General features: G+C 40.2%; 1 protein-coding gene across 8 annotated transcripts in view; it reads left to right on the top strand.

Annotated features, from left to right (window-relative positions):
- FAM13A (family with sequence similarity 13 member A) overlaps positions 1-20,954 on the top strand; it is a 332,218-nt gene that overhangs the window by 228,843 nt on the left and 82,421 nt on the right. For 6 of the 8 annotated variants that reach the window (XR_009533983.1, XR_009533982.1, XM_060115146.1 and 3 more), the window contains one exon: positions 18,051-18,092. The exons of 1 other annotated variant lie outside the window; for it this stretch is intronic. Coding sequence is in view for 5 of the 7 variants with exons in the window: in XM_060115146.1 (XP_059971129.1) it covers positions 18,051-18,092 (42 nt within the window). In the remaining 2 variants the exon portion in view is untranslated. Of the gene's footprint in view, positions 1-1,328; positions 1,615-18,050; positions 18,093-20,954 lie in introns of those variants that run through there. One more of the 8 variants, XM_060115153.1, reaches the window with a different exon arrangement.

The following is a 20,954-nucleotide window of genomic DNA, read 5'->3' as shown; positions in this document are numbered from 1 at the left end:
TTTCTAAATCTAGAATCAAAACAAAGAATATATTGACAGCTTCAATTAAAGTAAGTTCTGGACTTAACTTCCATTGTTTTAAAAGGCTGATTTTAGTTACTGATATTCTATCATAATGTCTGAATATAAGTTTCAGGATGACTAATCCATGTACATAAATATGATAGAGGATTTAGTCAGACAGTGAAATATTTTTATTAGCAGGTATAGCACAGGAGAGCAGACGCTTACAAAAGGACTTCGTGTTCTAAGTTCAGAATTATGAGTGATCTGTAAGAAATCTGGGAAAAAATACAGGGGAGAAGGATACTTTTTTGGTGGTACCAGCCCCCTCTGTTTCTGAACGGCATGGACTCTAACTTTCTGCCCTTTCTTCTACTAAAAGCTGTGCTCTGGGCTTTGTTGTAACTCTTCGGCACATCCTATGATATGAAAGAAATCTTATTAAGATATATTTTTACTATTGTTGTTGCAATGTTTGAAACCTATGAATGAACCATTATGTTCCTAAAATAACACTTTAGTATTCCACACTGAAGGGGAAACTAAGGGAGAGCTGGATAATTAACAGGCATTCAGCAGAGCTTATGAGAAATTGATTTGGTGTTACCTGTAAAAAAAAAAAAAAAAAAAAAAGATCGATAAATAAATAACCAACCAACCAAAAAAATGCTGGTGGTGTTCTTAGAGGAAAATGACTCTTTAAATAAACACATTCGATTTTACAAGGATAAACAGAAATAATCAGTTGAAATACTTCCGTGGGAATAGCCGTTTTGATCCCTTGAGACAGTGGGCAGTCTTAGGACGTGTATTCTCCCCAGAAATGAGAGCTATGTGCCTTGGGAGATGTCACCAGTGACTAGTAACCACCGCAATGTAAACAGACATCAGCAGGAAATAAATATGGGTAGGGCAGGAGCCTAGAAGAATGCCTGTGTGCCTTCTAGAAAAGTGTCACGCCCTCCAATGCTAGTGGTTTGGTTTTTTTTTTAAGGAAGAAAGGAGACTGAACATAGCTCATGCCTTCTGTCACAGAAACGTTTCGTTTCGGAGGCAGTGTCCTTCCTTGACAAATTGATTTCCTTGTTGGCAGTCTCTGTAACGTTGAGAAGTTAAGGGACCCTTTGCTCTTGGCTGCAGTTATTGGTTGCTTTCCCCAGACGGACAAGCCCGTCTGTGGAAGGGCTCAGAGGAGAGTTTCGAGTTACCAGAATTAGGCAAGCCCGCCGAGGAGCCACAGCAGCAGCAAAAGCAGCAGCGCCTTTAAGCCCTGCAGCAGCTGGTCCTCTGATTGGCTGGCTGGTTCAGCTGCTTCCCTGGAACAAAGGTCAGAGTGGACTGCGGTGGAAATGTGGAGAGGCAGCGATCGAAGAGCACTGTAGCTCCGCTCGGAGAAGTTTGGAGGCTGAGAACAGCAGGACGCTGGCTGACTGCAGAGCAAGTTGCTTCTCCAGCGGTGAGCTGCAGCCTCACGCCCCCAGCCCAGCTCAGCCACTGCACCCTGGCCCCCCGCCCCGTACAGACGCCCTGCTGGGCGCGGAAGAGACAGTTGTGAGGGTCCCTTGCAAATATCCAGACAAGGATGGCTTGTGAAATCATGCCCCTGCAAAGGTAGTATGCTTTTCTATTTGGTTTTGTTCTTCTCTTCTGTATTTTCTGAATGTTTCAAAACCATGTAACTTTGCCAGTCCTTGGCATCTTTCAGTAGTACGCTGCAAACTGTGTAGAGTTCCTTGGGCGCAATGTGCTTCCACAAGACCAGAGAAATGTAGCTATTTGATCGCTTCTTTTGCTGACACTTATGCCCAGCATGTCATCTTCTTCACTTGATGAGTCTGTTCAGTTATTGCCTTCCTTGAATGAAAGTAAATATAAGAAAACAGCTTTGACATCTGAAGAAAAACAGAAAGTGAAGAATATATCGAGCAGGTTTAAAATAAAACTGAGTCAGCTTCTTAGCAATGTTGTGAAGCCGCGGTGAGCTCTAAGCTCATTTTGAAGGATGTCGACAGGCGAAAGACCTTTTAAAAATGCATCTTAGGAGCCCTCTCTGCTGGAGTTCAGATCTAGGCAAGGATTTTCTATCAATAAGTACTTAATAATACATGGACATAAACGTTAAGGTTATTATTTCCCCATGAATAATTCCAGATAGGTTTATTACACAGATGACATCTTTAAACAAAAAAACTGCTCTGTAAGAATGATTAAGCGCAAGGCTCTGTTCTGTTCATTAATGATTGTAATATGGATTGTGGAGGGTGAGGTGGAAGAGTTATTATACCAATGCAGAAAAAGGTAAATTTAAACAAAGGGCTTGTTAAAAAGAACACTGCTGTTGAACTAATACGTGAGTAAGGTGTCCCGGAATGTTGAAGCTGGAAGTCACCTCCGCGGTGATGGAGTCCAGCCCTCCAGTTTCACAGCAGGAAAACTGAGGCTTGAAGGAAGTCTGAGTTGCCCAAGATCGTGTTTTAGGATTTTTAGAATTACTTTTGCCAATCATATTATCCTATTTCAGCTGCACCTGCTCTACATGCAGTGGCATTTGATTCCATGTAAATGCTTCCTTTAAGGAAACTGTTAGTGGAAGTGATTTTAAAAGTCAAATGGTGAATGTGGTCTATCTATAAGATTGAAAAAAAAAAACAGACAAAAAAATGAATTTTATTTTTAAAAACCATGCCACCAATATTTTACTGGATGTTCATGTTTTAACATGAAAATAAGGTATACAAAAATTGAGTGTTCATTTGGAAAATGGTTCCTGCAGATGGACCCTGTGAGATAAAACGGTGTAGTTGTTTTCCTTTCACTGTAAGGACAAGTGCACTGTAATGGGAACTTGATGGGGGTGTCCCTTGAATTCCTTTTCTAAAATTGATAACCCAACCCAAGGGAGCACAGAGTGATTTATGGATAGATCTGAAATTTGTCTATATTAATTCAGGGGAAATGTCCACATGCTTGAAACTTGCAAGAGACTAAAAACTAATGTACACTTTTTGGAGTCTTGATTTGGTTTCCAACTTTAAAGTTGGGACCTTGTTTTTTCTTATAATGGTGTCAGTTCTTAAGTGTCTTAAGCAAGTTCTTTCTAGATAAGCATATTGGCTATTACTGAACTCTGTAATAAGCTGCTCCGTGATATAATCACTGTTAAGAAGCAAACAGATCTTTATTCAGCTAAAATATCGTTTAGAGAGTTAACTTGATGAAAGCTAAAATAGAAGCGGCGTAATTTCCTCCAAAATTATTTTGCACTGTTAGTCCTTACTAAAAAACCTACGTAAGAGGAATAATTTGAATTTGCATTCAAGACTGCTGATCAGTGCATTCACCGTCTCCCTGTTTCTGAGAGTTTAATTTGATTGATTACCCTGCGATCCTCACTTCCAGCCTGTGTCTGCCTGTGATTATGTACCTCGTGAAGGCAAGGAACCGGTAGGTTTGTGGTGTTCACTTCGTTATGGATCTCTTGTGAATTTAAATGCTAATGCAGATCACTTTCCTGTACCTATGTCTGATGGCTTCTTCCAAGCCCAATTCAACATTTTGGGCTAAGGATTTCTGTGACCCTCTAGTAAAGATGACTGTTGCCAACTGCCTGCGCTGTTATCCCACCTGGAACAGGGAAGTTGCAGAGCCTCGTGGCGCACATGCCGGCTGATGGGATGAATGCTTTGCTCCCTTCTCTTTAAGAGCACCGAGGGGCTAGAAAATGAATGAAAAGAGGATGAGGGAAAGAATAGCTTTAAATATCAGTTAGAGAAACTCATGCTCACTCATGTTTGTATTGAGCAGAGAGGCCAGTGCCTCTCATTCTTTAGGTGCATGAGAATTACCTAGGGACCTTATTTTAAAAAATCAGCTTCTTCCTGCTGCCTTCCTTCCCTAGACTTACTGAAACTGAATCTGGGTGTGACAGGGAAAGTATCAACATTTTAACAAGCTTCCTGAAAGCAAATCTGGTACAAATGGTCCACACAGAGAAACACTGATCTGAACTCTGGTTAGTGAGTATAGCTTGTATAAAGCCATTGACAGCAGGTGTTCAGATGTAAGATGCTAACACTATACTACTCAACATCCCCAAGTAACATATTTAATATCAGGACCTTATGTGAGGTGTCTTTGTCATAACTGATGCTTTCATTTACTAGATGGTCGGTGTTACCTATTAGAACAAAACATACTTACAGTGTTTTTTAATATTTTCTTTATGAGCAAACACTACACTGTACTGCCAGTAAATTAAGACACAACTCGGCTTCAGAGGGGTCACATGCTAGTGAGGATGCAGACACATTACCAGACAGTTACAATTACATTACTGTGGTGAATCCAGTCATAGAGGGTATAATTAGCATAATAATAGAGATGCACCTGTGTGGATAATATTACCCTATGTAATTTCATATAAGCATATGATCTTATTAGATGGCACGTTTGCATCTCAGTGTCTACTTAGCTTATAATTCCCATGAGTGACTTTTTAGCCTTTCTTAGCATGTTGTGAAAGTATGTAGAAGATAAATCTGTTATTGCTTATCTGTAACTAAGATGAGACTAACAGATGAGGTCAAAGGCTAAGAATGAAATAAATACCTGCGTTCGCTTTAATGTATTTTGCGATCTGTTTACAACTTAATGTAATCTGCAGACTTTCCAGGGTGGGAGTAACTCTGCAGAAACTCATGATCTGTAGAAAAACTGCAGAGGCTGACTGTTGAAAATGTGACCCTCTATAGAGTGAAGGACTCAGTTCTTAAAGTTCACTTCAAATGGCTTAAATTAATAATGGATCTTATATGTCTTTTGAGATGGTTAACTTATCCCAAGTATTTTTAGAAATACTAAAATATTTGCACCGTATAGCATTATATGGATATTCTTGCCAACTGAAAAAGTTATTCCAAAGAAATAAAATAATATCATAATTAAGTAGAGAAACTATATCAAGAATTGAAATAAAAGTTTTTTTCTCAGGTATTAAATTTACCTTCTGTCACTAAAGAGATAGTATGTTTTATCAGACTCTAGGCTTTACTTAGACCTCAGACTCTTTGCATGATTCATATTCCATTGTTTTTTTTTTCCTTAGAGATTATGGATCTGTAGGTAAGGATCTCCATTTTATGTATAGAAAGACTTCAGTAGGCTAAGAAATAAAGTCTTCACTCTTATGTCTATGACAAAACTCTCAACTTCACAGCAGAATTTTGATTTGCTAGCATAACTTTCAAATAGTCACTAACTCACCTTGTACCCACAAAGACTAAATGATGGAGGATGACGTTAAGAGCACTCGTGATTAATTTAGATTCCTTTGGTTTTAATGCATTGACATCTGTTTTCACGTGTTTAGCATCCCTTTTTTTCCTTGGTTTATTTATCCAAATGGGAAACTGAGATGAACAATGTCCGTGTAACTCTCTTTTTCGTTACTTTACCTAGCAAATTATGATATTCAACATACATTACTGAATATTCATTTTACGATGGGGAAACACACCATACTTCTAAATCGCAACGGCTCTTTAAGAAGGTTTATAGCAACAGGATTAGTTAACATGTATCAGTGATCCAGCATGGGAACATTGCACTGAATCTTCTTATCAGCAGAATTCATCTGGTCTTTCTGAGCACTGGTTTTTAGAATGTCCTTTAGCAAACAAGTAAACACTGGGAACGTGGGGATGATGTGGGATTTAACCAGGGAACAACCCAGGCAGTGATGGTCCTGCGTGTGAGTCTCCTGGGTGGTGTTAGAGAGCCCCCTACTGCTTGTCGTGGTGACTCCTTCAGTTAATTTATCCCTTAAACCCGTGTTATTCCCAACTCGTTGGCACTTTGATAGCACTCCCTACACTCCCCGCCCTCCCCCCCTCCACAAACACAGTCTACAAGGGAGTTAAAAGCTGCCTCGCCTCAAGTCTGGGTTAACCCTTCTGGGGTTGACTGTCTGCACTTAGACTTCATCACCAGCGTGGTCTGTATTTGGCGGTAACAAGAATCACTGAGAACGAGACAGACCTCTGTAGGCTCTACTCTCACGTGATGGTTGCAGTACCTCTGGAGTTTAAATATTTGCTGATTACTCCAGATAAAGAAGATAGTATGAAGTAAGGTGAGGATATTCTTAAATTGTACAGAGATCGCCCTGTCTAAGCCACTGAAAAAAGGAGAGGCATTAGAGAGTCAGCCCTGAACAGTGGGGAAAGCAATGGAAAGAGAGTAAACTTGCCGTCAAGAAACGTATCCAGACGCTGACAGCTAATTAGCCATGTGAATTTGGGCAGGTCATTTTCCTCACCTATAAAATGGGATGATCATACCCACCACACTTACTTAGAGGAGAAATTTTGTAGTTAAAGAATAGTATAGTTCTTTGTAAATGATAACTAGTCACATGTAAAGAGTAGTAGCATATTGCTTTTCTTTTGATTTTGTTACTCTTACACTTGCATTATCTTTCAATTCCTTGAAGCAAGAGTGCTTTACACTTAAGGTGATGCTCTACCATTGCATTGTATTGGATGAATAGTAGAAAGTGACCTAAAGCATGATTTGTGGGAAGTACCACTGCAAATACCATAGAATCAAATTTCTTGAAACTCTCAAAACTTTTTACCCTGTTTTTCCTGTAATACTTATATATTTATGTGATGATAGAATGAACTGCCAAAAAACAGTTCGTACTATATGAAACCTTTTTAAAGCACTATTTATTCCTCCCTTAACAAGAACCAGAAATAACTTTTTTAGTAATAGCTTTGTTGACAAATTTACATACCGTGCACTTCACCTACTTAAAGTATACAATTCAGTGATTGTTAGTATATTCACAAGGTTATGCAACCATCACTAACAGTCAATTTTAGAATATTTTTGTCACCCAAAAAGAAACCCTGTGCTCTTTAGCTCTCAATCCCTACTGTGGGCTGAATGTTTGTGCCCCTCAAAATTCATATGCTGAAGCTTTAATCCCCAGTGTGATGGTATTTGGAGGTGGGACCTTTGGGAGGTAAGTAGGTTTGGATGAGGCCATGGAGGTGGAGCTCCCAAGATAGGATTGGTGCCCTTACAAGGAGATGAAGGGACCAGAGCACAGTCTCCCCACCCACCTCCATCCATGGAGGTACAGCAAGAAGGTGGAAGTCTGCAAGCCAGGGAGAGCTCTCACCAGAACCTGCCACGCTGGCACCCTGATCTCAGACTTCCAATCTTTGGAACTGTGAGAAGTAAATGTTTCTGTTGTTGAAGCCACCCAACCTGTGGTATCTTGTTATAGCAGCCCAAACTGACCAGAGCCGCCCTCAAGCCCCTATCCCAGCTCTAGGCAACCACTAATCTACTTTCTGTCTCTATAGACTTGCCTTTTCTAGATACTACATTATAACAGATCATCAAGAAGCCAGATGTGGAAACTGATTTTATTTCTTGCATAAGAAAGATATATTGATGGGAAATAGTGGGGACGAGGGTAGTAAAAAGAAATAGTAGGAAGCCCTAGAAGTTGATTTTTTAAAGTAAGTGACCCCAGTAAAAGAAATAAAAATACTGGGTAAGGGGAGAGGGAAGGGACACAGGATGCATTCTATGAAAACCTTTTAAGGTTTGGGGTCAGGAAAGCATGGTATCTTCTCATCAAATATAAGAATAAAAATCAGAACACTTGAACTTCATAGAAATAAAAATGAAGAACTGAACTGCTTTTCTCAGATCACATTGACTGGAACCAAAACACTAGAAAAAGTTAAGTAGGGTTCAGGAAAAGCTTAAGATGATACCTCAGTATTTTTGCCAGCAAAATGGAGATGGGAAGACATGTAACTTCGCTGTCTAGGTTAAAATAGCCCCTGAAACTAATATTAGGAACCAAAAGCCAGCCAGAGGAGCCCATTGATAAACTATGCTGTGTTTTTGTAAGGGACTCTCCTTCATTTTCAACTCCTTGACTTGGTGAAAACTCAAGTGCCTGCCTCTGTGTGTGTGTGTGCGTATGTGTGTCTGTCTGTGTCTCTCTCAGTTCCTCTAGTGCCCTCGCCTGGCACACCCCTGCAGTGCTTCCTGACGCCTTCACACATCCTCTGCCTTTGTTGGAGAACTTTTCTCCTATCCATTATCTTTTTCCAGTGTGACCCACACAATTCACTCCCAGTGTCACTTACGTCCCCTAAGCTCCCCCAACCTGTGGGTCTGCACCGAGCTTCTGACTTCAAGGTCTGGAGCTCTGGCTTCCACAGACCCGAGATTCAGGATGTGAATCTCAGCCCCGCCTGGCTCTGTGACCTTCCACCAGTTGCTTAACCTTTCTAAAACTTACTTTTCTTCTCTGAAAAATCTGGTGAGTAATACCTTCCTCCAAAGATGTCACTAAGGATTGAGTGAGATCACGTACGTGAAGCTCTCAGCCCAAAGCCTGGCTTATTAGGGAGAGTTCTCGGTACGTGGTAGCTCTGGATCCCTTTTTTTATGAAAATGGTCAAATGTCAAGTTTCTGTTTCTCGGCTGGCCTATAAGTTCTGGGAAGGTTGAGCCCATATCTTAATAGCCTGTGATTCTCCAGCCCCTCTCATAGGCTCTGATAAGTAGTAGACACTCAAAAAAGGCCGAATGAGCACTGGCCCGTGGCTTTGGAAGCTCACAGAGCTCAAGCCTGGGTGGACATCAACCTTCGTACACTCGCCGGTCACTCGTCCTCCTGCAAACCAGTGTAAAATCATGGCAGTGTAGATACAAGTCCTTGACTCATCTTTCTGTGCAGGGCCCTCCTCTGGCAGGGGGAGAGTTCACTGGCTGGAAGGTGACAGGCGAATTCGCATTGCTTTCTGCACAGTTTTGTCTGCCTCAAGAAATCCGCATTCAGAGTGAACGACTGGGGAAATTATATACCTGCCATTAAGAATGTTATAATAAAGGTAATAATTGAAAGAAGTTAGTAAAAAAAACCAATTTCCTGTTTCCTTCTTCCCTTCTGCACGTATCCCCCTATTCTTTTGCTTTTGTTTCAGTATCTAAAGATTAGAAAGCATTTTAACTGATTTGCTAATGTTCTAAAAGTATTCTCTTGTCCACTAATATCAACCCCCTCAAAAAGAAAGTTACTGCGTTTTTACATTCTAAGCTACTCCCTCCCTAAGGCGATATTGCTGTGTCTGTAATAATGATAAACATCAGTTTGCTGAACAAGAATCTCAAAAACAAATCAGAGCGTCCAGCTGCATTGAAAATAGTTTTGTGACTAAACCAAAAATTTCTTTAAGCTCCACCCAAACCTTTGGGTTTGCAATGAAGTAAAAAAAATTTTCTTTTCCTGCTCTCAAGCCAGAACAAACAGATAGAGTATGTGGCAAGGCCATATTCAAACATTGCCTTGCCTGGACGAATCCTTTGCTGGGCTCACTGTACCCGACAGAAAGTACAGGGTTTATATCACTGGCACAATGGCAGAGCTTCCCCTCTGTGCAGTGGGAGAAAATTAATTTTCTTTTCTAAATAAGGGCGGGAGAAAACCCATGGCATGGTTGCACTTCCATTCAGTTTGGAATCGCAGGGAAGAAGATAACTTAAACTAATCAACACACAACTCTCTGAGAATGCTTCCAGCTAGCAAAATTAATTTTACGAATTATAAACAGTGTATGTTTTAAAAATAGGTCATCACACGGTAGTGTCAGCACTCAGCATGGTCTTGATGATGCTGATTTTATTCCACAGCCACTGACTGAGCCCCCGGAATGCACCTTGCTAGGTGCTGGTGGGACAAAGATAAAGACAAAGCCAGGAGGTGAGGCAAGCATCCGAACTCAGGAATTGCGGCGTCGTGTGCTAAGCACTGGCTTATGGCTGTGAGCAGTGTCCGGGAGCCTGGAGGGAGAAGCCGCTCCCCTCTCCAGGGTGATGGAGATGGCATCCCAGATTAGATGACATTTGAGCTGAGAGATGAAGTATTTACCAGGCAGAGAGAGGTGGCGGAAACATTTAAGATAGAGGGAACAGCACGTACAGACAGAGTTATGAAAGTACAGTGAGAGGTCGGCAGAGGCTCACTGCCCTGAGGTTGGGAGGACTCTTGTGCGCCAGGTTCAGACATCTGGATCTTACCCCAAAGACAGAGGGGAAGCAGGGAGGCTTTTAGGTTAGGGGGATAAATCTGGTGGGAGTATTAAGGGTAAACTGCTCTGGATGGCAGGGAAAAAGAGTACTGCCCCTCTGAAAGACTACGGCAGTGCAAGTGGAAAGGAAAGATCAGATTCAGAAGACTTGTCTCTTTCTGAGATGAAATCAACACAGTCTGGTGATTGACCACGTGCGGAGGTAAGGGATAAACTTTTCTTTTTAAGGAGAGCAGTTGGCCTATTAATACAACTTAAATATTGTAACAGGCATGAGGATTCTGTCCTGTGACTTCTAAACACATCTCCAGCCAGGATCCCCTGTAAAGTGGAATGTGAGGCTCTTGGCTGTGTCAGCCAGTCCACAGGTAGTCATAGTTTCCTGTTGACCTTCTCACTGTAGGGAAAGATGCAAAAGAGGTAGGTGAAGCAATCCCACCCCTCCCTGCTTAAAAACTTTAATCCCCTTCCCTGACAAGCACACACCCTCACCACCCCCCTCCAACTCCCTAGAGATTGAGAGGTGGTCATCAGAAGGGCATCCATGGGTAGAACTAGCTGGGTAGAGGGATTGAATTAGAATGAGATGCTCCCCAGTTCCCTCAAAGTATAATAGTTCTTTGACTTGAAGAGACCAAAATACAGGTGATAAAGAATGCTGTGGTCACAAAGTAAGGAGGAATCAAAAAAAAACAAAACCCAAAAAAAACCAGGGGTCCCTGAGTCTCCTTGACACCATCCTGTGATATAAGCAGGAAAAGAATATTTAAAAGAGACTTGGATAGAGACACAGATGTACAGAACAAAAGTATGGACACCAAGGGGGGAAAGCAGGGATGGGGGTGGTGGTGGGATGAATTGGGAGATTGGGATTGACATGTATACACTGATGTGTATAAAATGGATGACTAATAAGAACCTGCTGTATAAAAAATAAATAAAATTCAAAATTCAAAAAATATATAAATAAATAAAATGAAATAAAATTCAAAAAAAAAAAAAACAGAGAGAGAGAGAGAGAGAGAGAGACCTGGAAATCCTCTGTCAGCTCCACCACGGTCATCTAGAACGACATTCTCACGCCCATTGCTGGGCATATCTGGACCCGCTTCCTCCCTGATTTTCTATGCCATCCAGGCTCTACAAAATCTGTACTTCTTTGGCCCAGAGCTGATTCTGGCAGTGGGACAGAGAAGAAAAGTGTTTGTTCTCTGTCCTATGAGAACATAGATCTTAATTCAGCAACATTCACTGAGTATTAATTACACATCAAGCAAGGGAGATGTGTTTTTAGCATAGCGTTTTTCACCTGTGGGTCATGACCTATTGGTGGTCATAAAACCAATTGAGCAGGTTGTGACCAGTGTTTTATATAAAGCGAAGTATAACAAAATAGAAAATATCCAAAGTAAGAATAATTTTATGAAATGTGTCCCTTTTATGTGTCTGTGTACTATCATGATGTAAAATGTGTTTCTAACTGGATCGTGGCCAAAGTTTTTCAAAACACTGACTCTGGACTGCTTACTGAGGATAGTTTATTTGAACGAGAGGTTAGTACAGGCCTGGAGATCGAATCCTCATGTCAGTGTGGGAAATTCTAGTCTTAGCATCCCTACAGATGAATTTCCAGAGCACAACCTTTACATAAGATGGAGACACTTTCGTCAGGTTCTTAATTCCGGATTTGGGAAGGAAACATTTTTTTAGTAGATATATTAGTTTCCTAGCACAGCTGTGACGAAGTACCACAAACAGGGTAGCCCAGAAAACCAGCAATTTCTTGTCTCACAGTTCTGGAGGCCAGAAGTCCCAAATTTACATGTTGGCTAGGGCTGTGCTCCCTCTAAAGAACCTGGGGAATAAGTTGTCCCCTGCCTCTCTCCTCACTTCCTGGAGTTCTTGGCTTGTGGCAACACAATTCCAATCTTCACGACGTGTGCTCCCTGTGTGCACATATCCTGTTGATAAGGGCGCTGGTCATATTGAATTAGGGCCCACTACAGTAACTTCACTTTAACTTGGTCACCTCTATAAAGACTGTATTTGCAAATAAGATCACATCCTGAGTTTCTGGGGGTTAGGGCTTCAGCATGTCTTTTTGCAGGGACATAATTCATCAAATTTCTACTAAGCAATCAAGAAAATGGTAGAAATATTTTCCTGTCTTATTGGGGGGAAAGCTGTAAATGTTTGGAAGTCTTCTGATTGGTTTTGCTTCCGAAGTGTAATACCTCTTCGTGTTAGCTAAAATTTCTAGTCCTGTGAACATGAACAGTTCAGCTCTTTGCATTTACCCTTTGGTCAGGAAAACATATTTGCTCTTGAACTTCAATGGTTTGTTTTTATTTCTACTGGCAGCTAGGTGTTGCATTCTTAGTTACAACATACAAATAATAAAACTGGAAACAAAGTTGCTTGGGTTTATAGTAAAGAAGTATACATACATCTACAAAAATGCCCCTTGAAATTACAGGGGCAAACCCTTAGCTACGAACCGATCTGCTTTCCAAAACTGATTTGTTTTCCAAAAGGAACAGGGAGATTGTTTTCTACCGTGTTCCTGAATGGAGCTGAACCAAAAATCTGAACAGCAGAATGCCAGCTGCTACATCACACCCCAAATGGAGGGTTATAAATGCTATAAATGGAGGGTTATGAATGTTAATGCCTGAGACTGTGGATAAATCAAAAGGCTCCAGTATGGCACTTTATATTTTGCAGAGGAAGGAAGGAAAGAAAATGTGCTAATTCCACTCACCTCATTGTCCTCCAAGAAAATTCATCTGTGAAAATGCTTCCACTTAGTACATTCTGTTGCAACGTGAGGGAAAAACCTGAATTCCAGAGAAAATGTTTACTTAATACTTTAAATTTTGTCCTTTCACTTGGCCCTCGCTTTCTCTCTCCCCTTGGCTGTTTGTGGGGTTTTTTTGTTGTTGGTTGTTTGTTTTTAAGCCCCAGTAGACGGTTTTTCTAGTTTTTTCAATGAATGGAACCTAATCCTTAGCCTTTACCTATTTTGCTGTACTTTTCAGTACCCAGGGAACACTTACCAACTATTTCTCCTAGCTCAGATCACTTGAAAATGTAGTTAAAGTATGTAGCTCAGTATGCAGATTATGTTAATTTGGGGGTAGCCAGCCACATTAACCAATTAGAAAGTTGGACTAATTGGAACATTTATCAGGACAGTTCAAAAGGGAATTGAATGGAATGGTGGTTTGATCCAGTAACTGAGTGTCCGTTCTGAATACCTCAGTCTGGGAATTCTCCCAACAGTATTTGGCTTTTCTTAGACACAGAAAACGCCATGCTTTTCACAATTTCGGTTAGCTTGCTGTAATTAAATTGATAGGGATTGCATTCTGTGGCTTCAGTTTAGAAATGAGTGCAGCTCAGGAAGAGATTGTAAATCTAGGTGTCATCCATTCATGTGCCTTTGTGTTCAACCAATGTTGAACCACATAAAAAGGTAAGTTAGTATAGCACAGGGAACGATACTCAGTATTCTGTAATAACCTATATGGGAAGAGAATCTGGAAAAGAATGAATATATGTATATGTGTAACTGAATTACTTTGCTGTAGGCCTGAAGCTAACACAACATTGTAAATCAATTAAACGCCAACATAAAATAAAAATTAAGTTAAAAAAAAAGATAAGTTGGGCCCCCACTAAAACCCTCCTGTCTGTTATTGCCCTTCTCAGTTGTAGCTTCTTAGATTTGGACTGTTACTTGGGTCTACTTGATAAATGTTATTCCCACAGGTAGCTGTTTTGAGAGACTATAATACCCCATGTCTGAGGACATTAAGCACCCAGTGACCTGACATACATGAGGTGATTGCCCAAATCTCTCAATGTATTTAAATTTAAAAAAAAAAAAGGCAAACTAATTAGGTGCTTAAACTTGGCTATTATTCTGAGTCAGCAAACAGGAAATAATTAAAACATTGGGTTTATACTAGTAACCAAGGAGGAAACTGAATGAATTCCAGGTTGTTACAGTTTGTCATTGGCTTCATTTCATGACACACACTCCCCTTTTCATTCACAGTACATGTGCTTATTTTAAAAAATTGAAAGTAAATCTGAATTAATTCTCAATTTAAAATTTAGGAAAAAAATTACAACTCGGTTAATATCATTGGACATGTCTGAGATTGATGTAAAGCTAGGAACAGGCATAAATATCTCTATAAATAGGTGTTTGGGGACATGTAATAATAGTCCAATATTCATTCTGCACAGAGGTAGAAATGGTGATATTTTCAAATGTTTTGCATTCCAGTGTGTAAATTTTATGGAAAAGTTTATTTTCTCTGTTCTGTTTGGAAGAATTGTCCTTGGCCATTTTTCCTTCAAATTGCCTTTAAAGTCAATGCATAAAATTGATTTTTAGAATTAATTGACTTAATCAATTTGAAATCAATGCTTTAGTTGTTTCATAATTTATACTGTTGTCAATTACGTTACTAAACCCCAGGCAAGGGTACTTTTATGAAAGGGAAAAAAGAAATCGGCTAATTGTCAAAATTAATTATTTATCCTCATTTTCTTTTCAAATTATATTGTTCTTCTTGGGTACTGGGCATGGATTGCTGCTACTGACTAAGCAAATCTACTACTGAGTCTGTTTCATTTCATTTAAGTAACAGTGCTTACATTTTCTTTTTTGGAACACTTATAACTGCTCAGAATTCAGGGACATATCCAAATTAAGAATTTCTGATTTTGTCTTTCATTGACAAATTTACCTTATACAAATGCAGCCTGAAAAATAGTTGCTCATGATTAAAAATTTGTGTTTCTATCGAGACATTCTTGACATAGTGCCAATACGTGTTAATAAATTAATCACCTTGTACGCACTATCAGGCATAATGCATTGTGATTGGACTTTGACTAAGGTCGGTATAGAGTTGCTATAATCAGAAGCATGACATGGAGCTTATAAATTATAAAGTCCACAAGATCTTGTGCCAGAATGAGGACATTCACTCCATAATATTTTGATAAGTTAAAATTGAAGGCAAGGCAGTAAACAACAAAAGTGTGTTTGTTGTCTGCACATCACTAGCTGTGTGACCTGGCTAAGTTGGGTGCCTGCTCTGAGCCTGCTGTTCTCAAGGGAGGGGCAAGTACCAGGGAGGGTTTTTGTGAGGATTTACATGAGATAATTAATGTCAAGCACCTGATAGAACCTGGCTGATGAATAAGTGTCTGAGGGAGAGAAGGTGCAAAGAAAGAAAAGATTGATTTTGATTGCCTCTGTTGGCTACAAGGAAATTCTCAGGCACACACAAAAAGTGTTAGCCAAAGCACATGAACAGCTGTGTTCAGAACTCTGTACCATTAAATCATCTCCCAAAGCACTCCTGAATTCTAAGAAAACCAACCATATTGCTCATTGAATGTTCACTAAAGTACCCGTGTTGATTTTCATGATAATTTGTTACATGTCAGAGTTAAGGATCTGTTCTGGGCAAAAAAGTATTTAGTACAGTGCTCACTTTATAACACTTGTGTGGCCAAAATCTTGGCTCCCCGTACAACGATGCCGAAACGAGATACAGAGACCGTTTTGGAGGAGAAAGAAAGGGTGGGTTTATTCTTTGCCAGGCAAAGAGGGGAACACAGCAGGCTAGCACCTCAAGAACTGTGCCCCCCTCCCTGGGGAATAGGGAGAGGTCTTATAGTCAGGGCTTGTGGTCCAGGGGTATGCAATTAGCATCAAGGCAGTAACCATCCTGCATTCTTCTTTCTTCTGCAGAGTTTCAAAAGGGTGGGGTTGCTGACAGGATTAGGGTGTGTGCAGGGTCTCAGGTGGTCAGTCTGCTAATCCTGATGAGTTTCTCTGGGCCCTTCAATGTCGCCTCAGGTGGTTTCCTGGCTGCCCCTCCCTTGATTTGCAACTGTTGGAATCTGCCCTTTGGAACTCAGGGAAGGTCATGGAGGCTGGAGTCTTGCCTACAAGAAATGGGGAACAAAAAGGCCTCTGTGCCTGGGAGCCCCATAGGCCCCGCTGGGTTTCACATGGAGGCAATGTTCCCATAATAGTAAAATCATTCTAGGTTTTTTGTTGCAGCCTTTTTTGCACAGTGTTGGTCACACTTAGTACTTTTTGACACTGAACCCTTGATTAGGAAACAAACCCAATTCTAACATGTTTATAATTTGTTCAGTGTTTTCAAGGACTATTTTGAAGTCAAATGTGTAAGCCCCTTGTATCAGTCTGGCTTAAAGTAGTCACTACTGTAATAGCGCTGCTCTAGGTGGTTTCTTCCCAAGACACCTGGACATTTCCCAGGTGTTAGTGCCTGTAACTTGTCAAGCTTTGCCTTCAGCCCATTAACATTAGAGTCAAGAATAAAGCTGATCTATCACTTACCTTTCACTTAGGAAGAATTGGCACAGTCAGTTACAAACAAAATCTTTGGCAAGATAAACACTAGAATAGTTAAGCGATATTGACATTGGAAACCAAAATCATGAGAGAGTGAGAAATAGTATGCCATATTTTATGTGCCATCTTGCAACTAAAATGTTAAGACCTTTTCAACTTCCAGGACGGGGTGTGTGTGTGTGTGTTTACACTATAACTTGTAATAAGATTTTTGATAATTGCCAGGATAATATTACCAACTGAAGCAAATTTTTCTCTTTTCATCAATGATGCTTGTGGTATACCACAGGGGTACAAGAAGAAAATATTAGCGCTTCTTAATTTTTCTGATACTTCACATTTCTACTTTTATCTGTTTAATGATGCACATAATTAACATAAATAGATACTTAGTGATATATTAAGGTGAGTAGCTGCTTAAAAACAAATTTTTATATGAGTGTGTAATCAAAAATTTTAAAGACCACTCCAATAGACCCTGAAGGGAAGAGACTCATTCATTGATTCGAGGTCATTTATCAGAAGAAAAAAACATGTAGGAGAAAGGAAAAATATTTTACTATAGTATATATTTTATATTTTTAATTAAATATTTTTATATTAAGCTTCATATTGCTTCAGTGCTGTTTGAGGAACTTAAACTATTTTTTTTTGGCTGCGTTGCGTCTTCATTGCTGCGCACAAGCTTTCTCTAGTTGTGGCAAGCGGGGGCTACTCTTCATTTTGGTGTGTGGGCTTCTCATTGCGGTAGTTTCTCTTGTTGTGGAGCACAGGCTTCAGTAGTTGCGGCATGTGGGCTCAGTAGCTGTGGCTCAGGGGCTCTAAAGCGCAGGCTCAGTAGTTGTGACGCACAGGCTTCGTTGCTTCGCGGCATGTGGGATCTTCCTGGACCGGGTATCGATCCCATGTCCCCTGCATTAGCAGGCGGATTCTTAAGCACTGCGCTACCAGGGAAGTCCCTTAAACTCGTTTTTTATAGTTTCATTTGTGTCCTTTCATGTTATTCACCCTCATTGATACTGTGCGTAACTATAGAAGACAAAGAGCATGAGTGTTGTTTACTGATGCCCTAGCATTTCATTGCTAGGGCAGCACACACTTAACAGGAGTATTTTGTTGGCTGCGTCTTACTTTCATCATCATGTTACTGAGTTGTAATTAGCTTTATTGAGATAATTGAGTATGTAATCATTTTAAGGGTTTATGTGTAATATATGAATACTTGGATTGGGCTTGTAGAATAGGGTAGTAAAAAACTTCCTCTTCAAAGGGTGATGTGAATTACTTTTGCCTTCAGCTAATCTTGAAAGAAACCTCTCTTGATGGTCTCCCTTGAAGAAGTAATTGACCTTGGCTAGGTCCAAGGTAGGGTATATTTTACTAACCCTACTCCATTGTGAGATTAGCTCTAATGTGTCAAAAGAAAAATTGTGATAGGTGGAACAGAGTTTTAGTAAACTTGAGATGTTATGATATTAACAGGAATTATATTAATTCAAGTTTTATTTTCCTTTCAGTTCACAGGAAGATGAAAGACCTATGTCACCTTTCTATTTGAGGTACTTATTTGATTTTTATTGGTCTGTTACAGGGAATTGGGGAGGGTTAAGGCTTCTTTGGGTTTATTTGCCCACTTTAATTCTTTTCAATAGAATATTCTGTGCTGTGGCCAGACTAAGCTTATTGGAATCCTTCACCATAATGTTCATGCTATATTTTTCTCTTTTGTTTAAGAAATCTTAGAACAAATTTTAATGTAGTTGAAAAGACTAAAATAAGATATTTGGTTTTAAATTCAAAGATGTCAAGCTAGCCATTTGAATTTCAAAATCTGCCTAATGATTAGGCTGTAACCTAAATTTTAAAATCTCTGTTGTACACATACATGCAGGTGGGGCGGGTTCTGAGCCTAAGGCTCACTTGCTGAAGGAGTCTTAGGTTACGTTAGGTCATTTTCTAGATAGTAGTGAAGTGTGAAACTAATATTCAGCAAGTTCTTAGAGTTCAGGATTATTTTCTAAAGTTTATAAAGACAGAATGACAACTCTTAAAACAGGTAAGTTTACATCAAAGTAGATGTTAGATGAGATCACTTCCCTCCAGACTAAGAAGCTGTATTGATGTGATTTTCAGTGAACCATCCCGCTTAGGTATCAGTAATAACCTAGAAACCAGGCTTTTCTAACTTGCTGCATTTCTTTCCTCACTACCTATCCACTTCAGAGGCTTACAAACTATATTTGAAAGTAATATGACCATATAAATTCAAGTTTAAGTTGCTGAAGGTTTTTTTTTGTTTTTCTTTTAACCTTTCCTCCATTTTGAATTCTACTTTTTAAAAAACAGTGTCGGGTGTGGAGAAAAGGGAACCCTCTTGCACTTTTGGTGGGAATGTAAATTGATACAGCCACTATGAACAACAGTATGGAGGTTCCTTAAAAAACTAAAAATAGAACTACCATACGAACCAGCAATCCCACTACTGGGCATATACCCTGAGAAAACCATAATTCAAAAAGAGTCATGGGGGCCTCCCTGGTGGTGCAAGTGGTTGAGAGTCCGCCTGCCGATGCAGGGGATACAGGTTCGTGCCCCGGTCTGGGAGGATCCCATATGCCGCGGAGCGGCTGGGCCCGTGAGCCATGGCCGCTGAGCCTGCGCGTCCGGAGCCTGCGCGTCCGGAGCCTGTGCTCCGCAACGGGGGAGGCCACAACAGTGAGAGGCCCGCATACCGCAAAAAAAAAAAAAAAAAAGAGTCATGGACCACAATGTTCATTGCAGCTCTATTTACAATAGCCAGGACATGGAAGCAACCTAAGTGTCCATCGACTGATGAATGGATAAAGAAGATGTGGCACATATATGCAATGGAATATTGCTCAGCCATAAAAAGAAACAAAATTGAGTTATTTGTAGTGAGGTGGATGGACCTAGAGTCTGTCATACAGAGTGAAGTAAGTCAGAAAGAGAAAAACAAATACTGTATGCTAACACATATATATGGAATCCAAAAAAAAAAAAAAAAAAGGGCTTCCCTGGTGGCACAGTGGTTGAGAGTCCGCCTGCCAATGCAGGGGACACGGGTTCGTGCCCCGGTCTGGGAAGATCCCACATGCCGCGGAGCGGCTAGGCCCGTGAGCCATGGCCGCTGAGCCTGTGCCTCTGGAGCCTGTGCTCCGCAACGAGAGAGGCCACAACAGTGAGAGACCCGCGTACAGCAAAAAAAAAAAAAAAAAAAAAAGAATGGTCATGAAGAACCTAGGGGCAGGATGGGAATAAAGACACAGACCTAGTAGAGAATGGACTTGAGGACACAGGGAGGGGGAAGGGTAAGCTGGGACCAACTGAGAGAGTGGTATGGACATATATACACTACCAAACGTAAAATAGATAGCTAGTGGGAAGCAGCCGCATAGCACAGGGAGATCAGCCCGGTGCTTTGTGACCACCTAGAGGGGTGGGATAGGGAGGGTGGGAGGGAGATGCAAGAGGGAGGAGACATGGGGACATATGTATATGTATAGCTGATTCACTTTGTTATGCAGCAGAAACTAACACACCATTGTAAAGCAATTATACTCCAATAAAGATGTTAAAAAAAAAAGCAGTGTCAGGGTATCACATAAATATTTTGTTTGTTTTTGAGTCTGATTTGTTGCAATAGTCTCAGTGTTAGATTTAGACCTTAATTCAACCACCACAGTTCCAAAATGTGTCATAGGGCGTCAGGCTTGGCCAAGTAACTGGTTTGCAGTCGTGCTCTGCCCTTTAGCTACTTGAAGCTTGTTGTGTAATCACTTTGTGGCAAAGCAGGGAACATCTGAGGTTTCAGTCTGAGACATGGTGGTCCATTTGATTCGTCCTGGTTTCCTGCCAACCAGATCAGCACATTCTGGTTCATAGGCTATCTTGACTGTGCAATTACTGTAAACCCATGAGGATGTTCTTGCTAGGTACACAGTGATGCTAGTATTCATTATGTAAATACACACAGTAATATCAAACAAATGATTATCATATATTAATGGAAATTAAGTTTTACACAGTACAGAAGACTCCAGCACCAGATCATGACAACTAATGAAAACTATTCTCTGAATGTCTTAGTTTTATTACTCTGGGTAGCATCAGTCTATGTTTTACATAGTATTGAATTTTTTTTTTTACTACTGTTTTAAAAAGCAGATGGGGAAAATGGACTTATAAGTTGTAAGTCCTCAAATACACATAATTGTGTTTTAGAGTGTAAATTTTGTAATTATCTAGAGTAATTCTGTAATCTTGAAAAAAGAAATGCTGTACTTCCAAAATGAAAGCAAAAAAATGTAAAGAAAATTCGTATATTTACTGAACTCTCGATAGAAGCTATTTGACCTTTCAGTGTTAAGAGTCATAAAAACTAAAATATGATCAAAGTAGGG

This window comes from Mesoplodon densirostris, chromosome 1 (genome assembly GCF_025265405.1).
Source record: "Mesoplodon densirostris isolate mMesDen1 chromosome 1, mMesDen1 primary haplotype, whole genome shotgun sequence".
In the NCBI taxonomy this organism is placed as follows: domain Eukaryota; kingdom Metazoa; phylum Chordata; class Mammalia; order Artiodactyla; family Ziphiidae; genus Mesoplodon; species Mesoplodon densirostris.
The sequence above is the reverse complement of the archived record's forward strand: the minus strand, read 5'-3'. Positions and strand labels throughout refer to the sequence as shown.